The sequence below is a fragment of the Cynocephalus volans genome, chromosome 1, assembly GCF_027409185.1.
Source record: "Cynocephalus volans isolate mCynVol1 chromosome 1, mCynVol1.pri, whole genome shotgun sequence".
NCBI lineage: Eukaryota > Metazoa > Chordata > Mammalia > Dermoptera > Cynocephalidae > Cynocephalus > Cynocephalus volans.
The window spans coordinates 118,756,954-118,773,551 of NC_084460.1; the positions used below are offsets into that span (position 1 = coordinate 118,756,954).

Sequence of the window (16,598 nt, forward strand, 5' to 3'; positions counted from 1 at the left end):
TATGAGGGGAAGAGGAAAGAGAGATAGGAAAGAGAGAGTACATCCAGTTTTAAGGGAGAGTTTGGGTTGGTTGTTTTTCTAAGAATGATAGAGAATCAAACATGTTTATAGGTGGAAGGGAAGGTGTCACCTGAAGAGAATGGAGGAGATGGGTTCATGATGGTTGCAGAGCTTGCTGCTGATGGGAGGGAATACTCATGATATATGGAAAGATGGTCATGGTATTTTTTTATAAGTAACAAAATCTTATTATAAAGCAAACATTGTATAATCCCTTTCCTGTTTTAAAAATATATTAGAAATGTTGAAAATACTCACTGGAATTGTCAGACAGTCCTTGCAGAGACAAAACTCAATTTCACAGTTACAAGGCTACACCACTGAGATGGAGCAGCCCCAGCCAATGGTACAGGCTTGGGCAGGGTTCGTAGTAAACAGAGGGCAGGATATGAGTGGGAGAGGGTGGGATGGCGGACAGCAGACCCATACTCTTGCAGGCCACATGCACGTGGGACTGGCTGCTCCATAGGTCTCACGCTGAGGTCATGATCCCGACTAGCCCGGCCTTCCACACACTGAGGAGCAGGCTACCATCAGTTCTTCTGGACCCCTACATCATAGGTCTAGGCATGGCATCTCCAAATCCCCACTCACCTTCAACAGATGTCTTCAGCAATTGTGGAGACATCCAAGTTCTGCATAATAATCTTGAGACAGATCCTAAAAAAGCACTGATGGACATGATTACAAAACAGTCCCCTCATGATTCCTGTCCCCTCTCCCCCAAATCATGACCAGAAAGATCCACTGACCAAGGCTAACCCTTAAGTATTTGACTTCTTTGAAAATAACTCAACAGGGCTTAAATTAACTCAGCTCATCCTGTCTTATCTCGCAACGTGGCTGTTTCTTATGCCATCCTTATGCCAAAGCATATGTATATGAGAATCAACAATATAAACCTATATTTTCCAAGAAAATCATTTATCAAAATATTAACAGTGTTATTCTGAGTGATAGAAACCGAGTGTAGTATCTATTTTTCTCCTTTTTGCTTATTGTACTTTCTACTCTTTCTTCAATAATCTTGTATTACTTTTATAAATAGAAAAAAGCAATGAAAGTTGTTAAAAAGGACACAAGTGGGTGGGCGTCTTCAAATTATAAAAAGAATAAGTGGCTGAAAATAACTAAAATGGTGGATAAAATAATATGTGTGCTGAATAAAAAAATAAGTAATACCCAGGCAGGAAGGCAGGGACTTGAGGAGATGTGCAAAGTGCTGGAGTCAGATCTGGAGTCGAGAACATAAGCTAGACTGGGTGAATCTGAGCATCGATTTTTGCAGCCCCTCAGGACTAGCAGGATAGAAGATAAAGCCTAGTGCCCGGCCAAAAAGGAGGCCTAACAGTTGATTCCCCCAAAGCTGGGACTCCAGAGGGCTACATTCTTAGTATAAAGGTGGCCTAGAAATAAACTCTTCCATCCCCAGAGGACTGCAAAGAAAACTGCCTTTCTTGGATCCTGATGCTAATCAATCTGGGGCGGGGTGGGAAGGGGATCTCCCTTGAGAATTTGTTACCCTGAGCCTGTCCTCACATAGGTTCGCAGCCTGAATTCACATGACCGGGCACTAACTCCCTCCCCAAAGGTAAAACAAAAAAGCCTGGAGCCAATAATTTGCTTTAAAATGGTCCCAGACTTGTAGGGCCTACAGGTACCTGAATCAAGTACAAATCTTTTCCAATTGTAGTGGATTGAATTATGTCCCCCCAAAACTCACTGAAGCTTGAATTGTGTCCCCCAAGTTTTATGTATTAGAAACTTAGCCCCCATTTTGACTGTTAAGAGGGTGGCAAATCCTATCACGGTCATTGAAAGGTGGAGCCTTAAAGAAGTGATTGGATTGTAAGACCATGCCCTAGTGAATGGATTAAAAATGGTGGTCAGGGGCATGGTTCTGAGGGCTTTAAAAGAAGAGGAGAGTCTGTCTTTCTCTCTCTCTGCTCTCTCTGCTTCCACCATCTTGCAATGGGAGACCCCTGGGTCACTGTTGCCACCACCAGATGGACTTTGGACTTCCCAGCCTCAGAAACTGTAAGCAAAAATCTTGTTTTCTTTATAAATCACCCAGTTTCCAGTATTTTGTTATAAGCAACAGAAACAGACTAGTACACCAGTGGAACTCAGAAATTTGCCTTCATCCCTTGCCTCAAAGAAGTCCCACAGGTAATGTTCCAAAGAAAATGAGCAGCCCCCAAATAAAATAATTCATTAATAGGCTGACCCATTTGGTTGGAGTGCAGCCTTATAACACCAAGATCATGGGTTCTGATCCCTATACCAGCCAGCCACCAAAACAAACAAACAAACAAACAAACAATTCATTAAATATAAAGTAAACAGGGCACTATGAGTGAGAACCAAGAAAAACAAGACAGCAGATTCAGACCCAAACTTGAGATGTTGGAATTATCAGACCTAGTATATCAAACAAATATATTTGATATAATTTAATAAGTGAAAGAGAGCCATGGAAATATGACAAAAGAACAAGCAGATGTGGGAAAAAAAATCAAACAATTCCTAGAAATGAAAAATATAATAATTGAAATTTAAAACCCAGCTGACAGGTTTAACACCTGATTAGATACAGCTGAGGGGATACTTAGAGACATGGAAAACAGAACTAACCCAAAATATAGCCCAGAGAGATAAAGATATGGAAAATATAAAATAGAAGTTTAAAAGACATGGAACATGACCAAGAAGATCTATAATACATTTAATCATAATTCTAGAGAGAGAGTAAATAGACAATATTTGAAAAAAAGAATGGTTGATAACTTTCCATAAATGACAAAGGACCCTAATCCACAGGTTCAAGAAGCCAAAAGAAATCCAACTACAATACCTAAGAAGAAATGTGCAGAAGAAGGCTTTGTTTTGTTCTGCCTGCTCCTCCCGTCTATGTGCTGTCACTCCTTACAGGCAAGACTTAGTTTTTAGCCATGGCTGGCACTGTATCAATAACTACTGCAAGCCACCAGCGAAACCCTGAGGGCTTCAAGCGTGCTCAGAGCCATTTCATAAGGTGGAAATCCATTACAGACAAACAAAAGGATGTGATCATTAATTGTTTAGTGTTTTGTAAAATTTACATTTACAAAATAATAGTTAGTTCAAATCAGAAAAAAAGAAAAAAGAAATGTGCACCCAGAATCATCATAAGAAAAAAAATACAGAACATAATATATAAATATTAAAATATTCAATAATATACTGTATCATATAACAATGGAAATCAAGTCCAAATTGTTAAAGAGAGAAAAAGCAGTGTGAAAAAAAGATTAATTTAAAAGAAGGCAAGAAAGGACAGAAAAACAGAAAAGACAAGAAAAAAGGAAAACACAAAATAAGATGGTATAAATAAATATATCAATAATTACAGTACATTAAATTTAAATATTTCAAGAGCTGCATTTTAAAGACAAATATCGTCAGATGGGATAAACAAAATCCATCTACTAGCTCTTTACAAGAGACATATAAAAGCATGAATATGCAGAAAGGTTGAAAGTAAAAGGGTGGAGAATGAGGTACCAGGTAAATACTAAATAAAAGAAAGCTTATATAGCTATATTAATATCAGACAAAATATATCTTAGGGCAAAAATATTATTAGAGATAAAAAAGGTAACTATATAACTATAAGATATTCAATTTCCCAATAAGGTACAACAATTCTAAACTTTTAAAAATATAATAACATAGCTTCAAAAATGAGCTAAAATTGATAGAATTACAAGGAGAATAAGACAAGTTCACTCTCATGAGCTATTTCAACACCCATTTTTGTTATTGATAACATGAGCAATAGAAAATCAATAAGGATACAAAAATTTGAACAACACAATTAACAATCTTGATCTAATGAACGTATGTAGAACTCTATATCCAATGAGTATAGAATGTATGGTGTTTTCAAGCATCCATGGAATGTTTACAAAAACGAGCCAATGAAAATTAAATGCAGAGCTGGCTGGTTAGCTGTTGGTTAGGCACGGTGCTGATAACACCACGGTCTGAGGTTCAATCCCTGTACTGGTCAGTGAAGAAAAAAAATTAAATGCTTTGGCCATAAAGCATTAATGAAGAAGAAATTACAATGGAAATTAGAAAATATTTAGAACCAAAAGGTGATGAAACTATGGGATGCAGTTAATATCATATTTGGAGAAACAGCCTGCCCTTCCTGATGGCCTGCCCTACAGATATCTGACTTGCCAGCCCCCACAAATGCATAAGCCAATTCCTTAGGATAAATCTTCTTAACATTCATATGCTACTGGCTCTCTTTCTCTGCTTGAACCCTAATACATAACAGATTTGGGGGCTGAAAGTGGTTCTAGAGGAACAGAATCTATAGATGAGTTTTCTGAATACATTTTGGTTTTCTGGAACTGCTTCTCTAGTCTGACGAGACTTAAAGGCACTGATGACTTTCCAGTGTCAAAGAGAGCACGGGTAGTCCATGGAATCAAGTGCCATTAGAGGTACACAAAATATCGCCGTTGGAACCTGCAGACAAGGTTCGAGTGACCATGTATATAATACCCTGGAACATTTCAGTCAAACTAATGAGTACAGCGAGACTAGCTGGCTGCTCCTAAATGTGCTGAGCAAAATGGGGAAAGAAAATGATGAGCTCAGAGCTTCAAATTCTCAGCTCAGGTCATAAAATCACTTAAAAGCTTCTATGCCTGCCCTGAAAGAGACACTTATCTTCATTAGCTGGAGGGCTGAGATTGCTGAAAACCCCAAGCCAGAAATATCATCTTGCCAGTGACTGAGTTCCACCACAGATTGAATTTGCAGTCTTTCGGGGTGTCTTCTGCCGAAGTGGGGGCACTGATTGTGAAGGAGTGGGATCCTGAAAGTTGGAATGCGATGTGTGGGAAGACCTGGATAGAACTGGAGACCTTGAGAAAGCTGACCCACCTTTACCAGCATTTGTCCTACTTCCTCTGATTGGAGCCACCTGAGTCATGTACCCAACCCTGAAACAATTAGTGTGACCTGTGGGAAGAGAAGGCTTTTTGGCTTAAACCATTCGGGCTGTAAATCTGGATTTGGAGATGGGATCAAATCCCAAAGCACATGGCTGAACATTGGTGGTGGGGGTGGGGAATGCAGTTCTCAGTGGAAATTCTGAGTCCTTTTACCTGGAAACGGAGGAATAGATGCTGAGCAGTAAACAGATGTTCTCACTGAATTTCCTCTGTTGCTGCAGAGGGATAACAGTCTACTCATACCCAGGCTGTGATCTATAACCACTCACATCAGTGCAGGGCAGCCTCAGTTTGTGTCCTCAATCAGTATAATGAATTTGGTATTTTATTTTTATCTTAATCATGTAATAAAATTTCTGTACTTAGAGAAAAGCTTCAAACATATGCATAAATGTATCTAGATAATTGGGCTAACCCAAATCCTGTTTATTTCTGTGGCCAGTAGAAGTGTTGATTTTGAGTATCTCCCAGATTGTCAGGGGAAGCCCGGATTTTATTATTTGTGCTTGAACTAAAAGCAGTAACAGTGACCTCACACTGCTCACTTATACGTGCAAGCTCTGCGTACTAAGTGCCTTCTGTGCATTGCTCTCTAAACTCTATGAGGTTGATGTTATCTGATGGTTGATGAGGAACCCAGGGTTTAGGGATATAAGCAATCTGCTGAAGTTAACACAGCTGATAATGGCAGAATCCGGATTTGAACCATGCCGGCAGGACCCCAAGGTTTGTGTCTCTAAGATAGATACTCTCCCTCCCCACCCACACCCCATGCTGCAGTATCATCATCTCAGCTGTTGATGAGGAAACATTCTGATTCAGCCTTTGCATCCCAGCACTGTTTGACCTCACCTTCTTTTTTTAAAATTACTTTTAATTGACAAATGATAATTGTATATATTTACGGAGTACAATGTGGTGTTTTGATATATGTGTACGTTGTCGGCCCGATCCTTTATCTGAAAACTCTCCTTTAAAAGTCAGGATATTCACTGGCTCTGGAAAAATAATTTGTACAATTCAGCCAGAAGGTTTAAGCAGAGGCTGCAAAACTCTACTTTCAAGCTCTATGAGGTTTCAGTGAGCATCAAAAGTCTCCTCACCCGTGTCTACCAGGCTCAGTGCTGTTGCTTCGCATTGTCTTGTCTCCTCTGATATGACATTACAACATCACACCTGACAGCAATAGCTATTTAAAGTCAGGTTTTAAAATATCAAAGTCAGATGGTTAACAGTAAGGTAGTACATTACAAAATTGCTAGGAGAGAGGCTTTTGAATGTTCTCACCACAAAGAAATAATAAATGCATGAGGTGATGGATGAACTACCTATCCTGATTTGATCATTATACAACATGTATCAAAACATCAAATTGTACCCTGTAAATATGTATGATACAATGTGCCAATTAAAAAAGAAAAATACAAATTAAAAAAAATATCATGCTATCTACCCTAAGTGATCATTGTACAATATCTGCCTGTAGTGAAACAAAACACTGTATCCCACAAATATGCACAGTTAAATTTTACAGTAAAAAATAAAATATCAAAGTCAGGAAATCAGGGCAAAGTCACTATTTCTGGAGGTGTGACAAACAGGTTGTGAAACTTGTTTTTCTGTTCACCAGAGATGTTACTGTTGTATAGGTCCTTCACGGAATGGGCTTAGATTCTTTTTTTTTTTATTAGCATCTTCATTATTACAAGTCATGATTTTTCTTTATGCCCCTTACCCACCTATCACTCCCCAATCCCCTCCTTTCCTCCCCTCTATCTGTCGTACTATTAGATTTGTTCTCTCCTTCTGAAAGTTGAACGTATTTTTGTGGTTCCTTCCTCCCTCCCTCCCTCCCTCCCTTCCTAGCACCAGTTATGAGTGAGAACATGAGGTATTTCTCTTTCCTTGTCTGGCTTATTTCACTTAACATAATTTTCTCCAGATTCATCCATGTTGCTGCAAATGGCAGAATTTCATTCTTTTTTATGGCTGAGTAGTATTCCATTATGTATATACACCACATTTTCCTTATCCAGTCATCCGTTGATGGACATTTCGGTTTGTTCCATATTTCAGTTGTTATAAATAGAGCTGCAATGAACATGGGAGTGCAGGTGGCCCTTTGACATGATGATTTCTATTCCTTCGGATATATCTCTAGTAGTGAGATTGCTGGATCATATAGTAGTTCTATCTGTAGTTGTTTGAGGAATCTCCATACTGTTTCCCACAATGGCTGTGCTAATTTACAGTCCCACCAACAGTGTAGAAGAGTTCCCCTTTCCCCGCATCCTTGCCAGCATTTGTTGTTCTCAGTCTTTTTAATAATGGCCAGTGTAACTGGGGTGAGATGGTATCTCAATGTGGTCTTGATTTTAGGCTCAGATTCTTGCTGATCTTTGACTTGAGGGAGTCAGAATTCTCCTTGTGGGGAGTTACATAAGTTTCCACTACCTTCCAAAAGGCAGGTTCTAGGATGTGTGAAAATTGGAGGGAGTGGCTGGAGACAATGGGGTTGAGTGTAGTTAATTTTTGCAGGGAAATGGGTGGAATCCATTCAGGTTCTCAAGTTTTCAGATGTGCAAGAAGCAGCCTGACATGCTGACCTGCAGACAGGAGCTGGTGATCAGATGGAGCTGTGAAACCCAGATTTGTGGGGTAACTTCATCCTACTTGCAAATGTCATATTTAGCAACTGTTGTATTTAGACTCTTGGCAAAATGTCATATTAGCAAGTATCATATTTAGATGGCTGGCCATTTAACTCAGTTCTTTAGAGCACAGTGTTGATAACACCAAGGTCAAGGGTTCAAATCTCCATACCAGCCAGCCACCAAAAAAAATAAAACAAAACTCATAGTTAGCAAATGTCATACTTATACACTGGGTTATTGGGAGAAACAGAACAAATAGGAAATTGGCTTTATTATTTATTATGGGAATTTGCTCATGTAACCATGGGGGCTGAGAAGGCCCACAATTTGCCATCTGCACACTGGAGAATCAGGAATGCCAGTGGTTTAATTCAGTCTGAGTCCAAAGCCTGAGAACCAGAGAAGCCAATGGTGTAACACTCAGTCCTAGTCCAAAGGCCTGAGAACCTGGGTCTGGGGGTGGGGGTGGGGTGCTGCTGTAACTCCCAGAGTGTAAAGGCCTGAGAACCAGGAGCTCCAACGTCCAAGGGCAGGAGAAGATGGATGTCCAGCTCAAGAAGAAAGAGCAAATACATCCTTCCTCTGACTTTTTGTTCTATTCATGCCCTCAGTGGATTGGATGATGCCCCACCTCATAGGTGAGGGTAAGCTTCTAAACTCCATCTACTGATTTAAGTGTTAATCTCTTTCTGAAACACCCTCATAGACACTCCCAGAAATAATGCTTTACTAGCTCTCTAAGTCCAGTCAAGTTGACACATAAAATTAGCCATCATAGACTCTTAGCAAATATTATTAGCAAGTAACCAGATTACTCAACAGAGGCCTCAGTTTCCCCATCTGTAAAATGGGGATAATGAGATCCACTGCCCCAGACTATGAAAAGGGTTAAACAAGTGCCTGGCACTTAGTGGGCACATAGTAAAAAGCTATTATTATTATCGTCAACATTTTTATTGTATGTAGATCCATTCTGAGTTTGTTCAAACAGTTGAACATATAACTTACACTATAATAACTAACAGAAAAAAGTAAAACAAAAACAAACAAATAACTAGCCAATGTATTCTCGGCAGTTGCAGGTCTGTGGCTCCAGAGTGGTATCTACAGCAGCTGGGAAGTATTCCAGGCTCTTGGCCCAGTGTTTTGGCAACAATTTGATCTGAAGATGGCAACCAGGGTGCTTTGGGGCAGCCTATGCCTGCTCCGAGTGCTGTGGTGTCTCCTTCCGCAGACAGGCTACGTGCATCCTGATGAGTTCTTCCAGTCACCCGAGGTCATGGCAGGTAAAGCTCCCCATATGTGGATAGATATAGTTGCAGCAAAGATAAGTTGCAGCAAAGTCTGGTTGAGGGGCTGATTGAATGTTTGGGGGGGGGAGAATAATGTCTGTGCAGATGAACAGTATCCGCAAGCAAAGCAACAGCCCCTCTGGCATGAGAACTTGGACGTGGGGCTTCACATCTCCCTCCTGAGTAGTGACACTGATCTTCTGGATCATAGTAATAAAAGTGATGTTTTCCTTCTTGGAACAACAGTACGGATCATTTAGAATGAAAGCCATTTTGGACTTCTCAGTAGAACTATTTTATTTTATTTTATTTCAGACTTTAGGAGCATCAAAGGGAACAGTTTTAGAGTTGTCCTTCCCCAGTGCTAGGTGTAGGACACATCATGAGGATGGTTGCCATGGGCCTTGATGCTGTCTAGATGCTGTGGGCATGCGGCTTTCTCCTCATGGTTCAGATGGCTGCTTGAGCTCCAGCCATCAAGTCTAAAACCACGTCTTTCCGGCCAACAGAGGAGTTGAGCATGCTCTACTCTCTTTAAGGTCATATTTTGAAAGTCACATGTTTTTTTGGACTGGCTGGTTAGCTCAGTTGGTTAGAGCACAGTGTTGTAACACCACGGTCAAGGGTTCAGATCTCTACCAGCCAGCTGCCGAAAAAAGAAAGTCCCATACTTTTTGCCCATTTCCATCCCACTGGTCAGACCATATCACATGACCACACCTAGCTACAAAGGAAGCTGAGAAACGTAGTCTTTATATCTAACCAAGTGCCCGGCTAAAGAGACAAGGAAGAAGTGGGAATCAATCTGGGGGAGACAGTCAGCTATCTCTGCCACAGGGCTCAGTAGGTGGACTTGTTTTTTAGGTTGAAAAGTTCAGTCTTCTTTCCCACACATTTTTTTAACCTGAACCAGTCAAAAGCAGTCAGATTGATTTGATCCTAGATCTGTTTCCGTTACATCTTCTGACATGATAAAACAGCCAAAAGGCTAGAATCATAAGCAGCAGCAGCAAAGAGCCCAAAAGATCCCCAGGCCATATAATCGACTCTAGGCCACCAGCAAGGTTACCGAGCATTGGATGTTGGGGCCAATGGGGCTGGGAGTGGAGTTGCAGAAATTGAGGGTTTGTCCCCTCACCCCCACATTGGGACATTGGTGCCCAGGGTCATAAATCAGTCCCAGGCAGCAAGTATCTTTTTTCAATTATATAAGTACTGCTTGAATACATTCTTATAAAAAATTTAAGTATCATATACAAAATTAAGGTCATCTTTGACCATAACCCAATTGCTTATTCCCTGCCCCACTCTCACTCTCCCCTCCTGGATAACAGTGATTATCACAGAGATGGTTTCTGACCCTGACTTTTGAAGAACTCTGAGAAGAGGAATAAAGCCTCCCCGTTCCTACACACACACACTTTCCAGGGAACGCTGTCCCCTTATCTCCCAGTGCGGTTCCTCCTGCCTCCTTCACAAAGTGGACCCTTACCCGCTCGAACTCCCCTATGCTCATTTCTGCTGTTGTGTGGCAAATCATCACAAGCCTCACAGCTTAAAACTGCACTCGGCTGTTAGATGAAGAGTCTGGCATGGGCTGTGCACTCGGTATCACGCGGCTGAAATCATGGTATGGGCTGGGCTGAGCTCTTGTCTAGAATCTCTGGGGGGAAATCTGCTTCCAAGCTCATTCCTGTTGCGGGCAGAATTCAGTTAATTTCGGCTATGGGTCTCCAGCCCCCATTTCCTCACTCTGCTTCTAGAGGCCACCCGCGTTCCTTGCCAATGGCCTGCTCCATCTCTAAGCCAGCAGTGGCCCATCAAATCCTCCTCCTATTTTGAATCTCTGCCACTTCTCGGCCCAGCTGGAGAAAACTCTGCTTATAGAGGGCTGGTGTGAGTAGTCAGGCCCACCCGATAATTTCCTTACTTTACAGTCAGCTCTCCCAGGTAACATAACCTAACCCCAGAGTAAAATCCATTCGTGCACAGTGCAGGGATTATGCAGGGTGTGCATAATAGGGGGTGCAACATATTGGGAGCTGTACTGGAATTTTGCCCACCACATCCCTGAGCTTACCTCTGCCTCTCTCTCTGCAGAGGACATCCTGGGAGTGCAGGCCACACGGCCCTGGGAGTTTCACCCCAGCAGCTCCTGCCGCACGGTGGTCTTCCCTCTACTGACCTCAGGCTCTACCTTCTGGCTGCTCAGGCTCTGGGAAGAGTTGGGGCCATGGCCTGGCCTGGTGACTGGCTACGTACTACTGGTGGGGCCCCGACTCCTCCTCACTGCCCTCTCCTTTGCCCTGGATGGGGCCATGTATCACTTGGCCCCACTGTGGGGGGCAGATCGTTGGAATGCCCTGGTCCTGCTGTCTGGTTCCTACGTCACCCTGGTCTTCTACACAAGGACCTTCTCCAACGCTGTCGAGGGACTGCTCTTCACATGGCTGCTGGTGCTGGTATCCCCCCATGTAGCACGGAGCCCCACACCCAGGAAGCCTGCTCCAGGTCCATGGTGGCACAGCTGGCTTCTCGGGGGCATTGTGGCTGCTGGCTTTTTCAACCGCCCCACCTTTCTGGCCTTTGCTCTGGTCCCCCTCTTCCTCTGGGGCATTCGTGGAGCCACAAACCCTGGCTTCAAGTCCCTGACCTGGGAAGCCCTGGTGCTGCTCCCAGGAGCGGCCCTCACAGCACTAGTGTTTGTGGCCATGGACAGCTGGTACTTCTCTAGCCCCTCTAGACCCAGTACCCTTGTCCTTACACCTGTGAATTTCTTGCACTACAACCTGGATCCCCAAAACTTGGCACAGCACGGCACACACATGCGGCTCACTCACCTGGCAGTCAATGGCTTCCTGCTCTTCGGGGTGCTGCATGTCCAGGCTCTGCATGCTGCGTGGCAACAGCTCCAAGTCTGCCGCCAGGCCTTTGCAAGAATGGGCCTCCTGAGGGCACTGGGTGCCCAGAGCCTGTTGTCCAGCTCCAGATCTTCTCTTCTTCTCCTCTACTTCATGCCCCTGGCCCTACTGTCTGCCTTTAGCCACCAGGAGGCTCGGTTCCTGATCCCCCTCCTGGTTCCGCTTGTCCTGCTGTGTAGTTCACAGACCCAACCTGTGCCCTGGAAGGGCACCCTGGTTCTTTTCAATGCCCTAGGTGCCCTCTTCTTTGGCTGCCTGCATCAGGGGGGCCTGGTGCCTGGCTTAGAGTACCTGGAGCAGGTGGTTCATGCACCTGTGCTCCCAAGCATGCCTATCCACTACACACTTCTCTTCACCCACACCTACATGCCCCCCCAGCACCTTCTACGCCTCCCAGGCCTGGGGTCACCTGTGGAGGTGGTGGACATGGGTGGGACTGAGGACTTGGACCTGTGCCAAGCCCTGAACAACTTCATTAACCGACCAACCTGTCAAGGGGCTGGTGGGCCGTGGCTCTGCCGCCTCTTTGTGGTGACCCCTGGCACCACCAGGCATGCCGTGGAGAAGTGCAGCTTTCCCCTCAAGAATGAGACACTCATGTTTCCCCACTTGACCCTGGAGGATCCACCAGCCCTGTCCTCCCTGCTGAGTGAGGCTTGGAGGGACCATCTCAGTCTTCACATCATGGAGCTGGGGGAATAAGCCTGACAATATGACAGAACAGCCCCTGCCCAAGATTCAGCTATAGAAGGTGCCACTCCACCTTCTACATGGGTAGCTGGGCTGGGATGCTGGGACAGAGCCTTGGTTCTCCTTTGGGATTCCCACTGCTGCCTGTCCTGGGCACAGCTGTTGAGTGTTCTACCTTCTGAGTGAGCTGGCACTCTTTTCCCTCAGACCAAAGTTCTGACCAGTCACGATCCTGATGCCAAAGTCCCTAAGGAACCTTGGTGTAACCAATGGTACCTAATGTCTGTTCCTGCCCCATTCCTTCCAGCCACTGTGATATTTTAAATACTGTATAAAATAGCTCCTGGTTGTGAAAAATGACATCCCTGAATGACCTCTCCCAAACTTTCTATGATGCCTTACTTCCTGCTGTCATGACAACCCTTTGGCTTCCTAAGGCCGATCTGAGCTTCCAGATACCTGGAAGGCAGTGTGGTGAAGTAGAAAGAACAGGTGGCTCAGATTCAGGGGACCCAAATTCTAGTCCCTAGTCTGCTACTCACTGTGTCATCTTGAGAAAGCCCCTCCCACTCATCCGGCCTGTTTCCCAATCTTTCTGTTTGTCTTCCAGTATGTACAATGGATTAGAGGATCTGAGAGGGGTCTGACAGCTAGCACTGTCATTCCCGGAGCACATAGCACATGAACCCTGGCTAAGCAGGCATGTCTCTCACCAAGCTCTTTAAGCATGGAAGTGGGAGTGGTGTTATATTTAGTGGAAATTTGGTGCCTGCTGTCTCGGTGTTTGATTATTTATTGTTATTATTAAAACAAGTCATTCTGTGCTGTTATCAAAAAGACAAAAAATAAATGTTGGCAAAGATGGGGAGAAAAGAGAATTCATATACTGTTGGTGGGAATATAAATTAATACAGCCATTATGGAAAAGTCTGGAGTTTCCTCAGAAAAACTAAAAACAGAACTACCATAGGATTCAGTAATCCCACTGCTGGCTATCTACCCAAAGAAAAGAAAATTAGTATAGTGAAGGGATATCTGTATCCCCCATGTTTATTGCAGCCCTATTCACAATTGCCACAATATGGAAAGAGGTTGGCCGGTTAGCTCACTTGGTTAGATTATGGTGCTGACAACACCAAGGCTAACAGTTCAGATGCCTGTATGGCCAGCTGCCAAAAAAAAAAAAGGATGGAATCAACCTAGGTGTCCACTGACAGATGAATGGACAAAGAAAATGTGGTACATATATGCAATGGAATACCATTCAGCCATGAAAAAGAATAAAATCTTGTCATTTGCTGGCAATATGAATGATCCTGGAAGAAATTATGTTAAGTGAAATAGATCAGGCACAGAAAGATAAATACTGCAGGTTCTCACTCATATGTGGGAGTTAAAGAACAAAAAAAATTGAACTTCTAGAAGTAGAAAGTAGAATTGTGGTTACCAGAGCCCAGGAATGGGAGAGGTGAAGGGGGAATAAGGAGAGATTGGTTAGTGGACACAAAATTATAGGTAGATAGGAAAAATAAGTTCTAGTGGTAAACAGTAGTGCTAGGCATCTATAATTAACAATAATTTATTGTATGTTCTCAAATGGCTAAGAGAGTTCAAATGTTCTTACAAAGAAATGATAGTATTGGGATGGTGAATATGCTAACTACCCTGATTTGATCATCACACATTGTGTACATGTATTAAAATATAATTCTATACCCCATAAATATGTACAATCAATACATGTCAATTAAAACTAAATTCCTTTAAAAAAATAGTCATCCTAGTAAATTTCTTCCCACTCTCTTCTACGGCTGTCCCTGAGAGGTGGTGGGAAACTCTCCAGCTACTTCTGCACCTTGCCCTAAGAATCATTCTCCCAGATATTGGCTAGCTGGTTAGCTCAGTTCGTTAGAATGCCACCTTGTAACACCAATGTCAAGGGTTCAGATCCCCTACCTGCCAGCCATCAACGAAAAAATGAAAGCCCAGATGTTCTCCTCAGCAATGCCATGTGTCATAGGCCCTCTCAGCCTGCCCCAATGGGAATGGAGAACACACAAAGCTCAGCCAGTATCTGGTTACCAGCCTAAAAGCTTTTCCTGTGGTGCCATGCTTTCCAGATTATCTGATTAACTGTGTAGCCTAATTAGAAATGATCATGAGGTGGAATACTGGGGTCTAAAAGTTCTTTTAACTAAGGCCCTTTGCTTGTGTAACCTTGCAGCTGGAATATGCTTGTTTGCAAAAGACCCCTAAAAGTTGGTTAAACAGCAGTCTGCCTCTTGGGTTTCTGTGGCTCTGCTGCTTGCTTGACTGAGCCACCTGAACTCGCAGAAACTACTTGCTGAAGATATGTTTAGAAACTGAAACAGCACCTACTTAACCACACATTTCCTGCCTCTGTAAAGCTGCTGGAAGCCCCCCCAGCTTGGGTCACTCTGCCTGGATACAGACAGGGCCAATAAAAAGCTTGCATGCCTGCTCAAGAAAAGTAAATAACCACAGTTCTCCCTGCACACAGGGTCCCAGGATCTCAGGATGTGAGTCCACCTGGGTCCTGCTAGTGTTCCTGTCCCACTAGCATAATAAACTTCCTGACTCTCCATCTCTCCGAGTGACTGGAATTATTTCCTCACCGAGTTCTTTCCATAAACAATTAGAAATGTAGCTAGAAGCCTCAAATGATTAGATATTTCTGTATACAATGAATTTCCCAATCATAGGTCCACTAGCTGTACCATGGTCTTAGTTTGTATCCCAGACCTTATAAAATGGGGAATAGTAATACAAGTAGCTTGTTCCTGCCTAGGCAGTAGTCTTAAGGCCTGCTGGTGATGGGGGTGGTGGGGGAGGGCAGGCATTGAGGGTCAGAGTAAATGCTGCAGACAGCTGAGATTAAGGACTTAGGCCCTGGAGTCAAAAACCTGTGCTCACATCCCACTCTGTGAGGCTTTGGGCAACTTCCTCCACTTCCTCATATGAATATGGTTGTTTAAGACTAAGTGAAATAACCCACACAGAAGCCAACAAGAATAAGCACTCAGTATGTGTTAACTCTTATTACCATGGGCCTACAGCCCCCAGGATTCCCAATCCTGAGTGAGAAATACCACACATGTCTATTAATCAGCTCACACATTTAATCAGGATTTTGGCAGCTGCTCGGTTGTCTTTCCATCCATGATCTTCCCTGAAATTAGCGTCCTGGTATACCAGTGCAGACATAGCAGCATCAACCAAGAGTTTTAGTCCCTTTTGCAGAGAAAAGGCTCTCTTTCTGGCTGTGATTCTGTCTGTGGTTCTCTGTACGTGCAGTGTCCAGACCCAGCCTATCTTTATCTCTGTTAGGTCTGCGGGTCTTTCTCCACACTATGCCCCAGTACAATCACAGGACTTCAAAAGGAATGTCGGTTTGGCCTAGGCTCTTATGGGTGGGACGGCTATAGGTCGACGATCTGAGCTGGGATTCCAAGCCATTCGCAGTGCCCGGGATGACTCCTTCAACGCCGAGGCCGGTGTAGAGCCCAGAAGAGAAAGTAGGCGACCTCGACCTGGCCCAGCCCGGGTTTAAGTGTTTGCGCCTGGGCCCCTCTGGCTACCTGGTGGTGGCCCCGGGCGGTCCCGGAGGCCGCGGCGTAGCTCCTGGGTGAAGGCGTCTTTGAACCGCGCAGCGCGGCGGCCCAGAGAACCCACTGGCCCAGCAGCGAAGCCCCGCAGGCGGCGGGCAGCGTCCTGGCCGCGCAGCTGGGCCTGCAGCAGTGCGAAGGCCGTGAGCTGCGCCGCACGTCGGATGGGCCGCGACTCGGACAGACGCTCCACCAGCTGCGGGCTGTGCAGCAGGGCTGCCAGTAGCCGCCGAAGAACCATCCTCCTCCGAGCGGCCCGGAACCAGAAGCACGCTGTTCCCACCTTCCGATCGGCGACGCAGAATCACGGACCACGTCTGCGCCCGCGCCGCCTGATGACGTC

The 16,598-nt window shown here is 44.3% G+C and overlaps 2 protein-coding genes across 2 annotated transcripts in view; one reads left to right on the forward strand and one right to left on the reverse strand.

The window, feature by feature from the left end:
• Positions 1-15,130, forward strand: part of PIGZ (phosphatidylinositol glycan anchor biosynthesis class Z) — a 29,774-nt gene extending 14,644 nt beyond the window's left edge. Inside the window, exons 5-6 of the mRNA XM_063107536.1 lie at positions 8,803-9,012; positions 11,119-15,130. Of these exons, the coding sequence (XP_062963606.1) occupies positions 8,803-9,012; positions 11,119-12,641 (1,733 nt within the window). The 3' untranslated portion in view covers positions 12,642-15,130. The remainder of the gene's footprint in view (positions 1-8,802; positions 9,013-11,118) is intronic.
• A 621-nt stretch (positions 15,131-15,751) lies between these two features.
• Positions 15,752-16,530, reverse strand: NCBP2AS2 (NCBP2 antisense 2 (head to head)). Its single transcript, XM_063077759.1, has one exon. The coding sequence runs from the start codon at positions 16,494-16,496 to the stop codon at positions 16,197-16,199; it is 300 nt and encodes a 99-aa protein (XP_062933829.1). The 5' UTR covers positions 16,497-16,530; the 3' UTR covers positions 15,752-16,196.
• Positions 16,531-16,598: the final 68 nt, after the last annotated feature.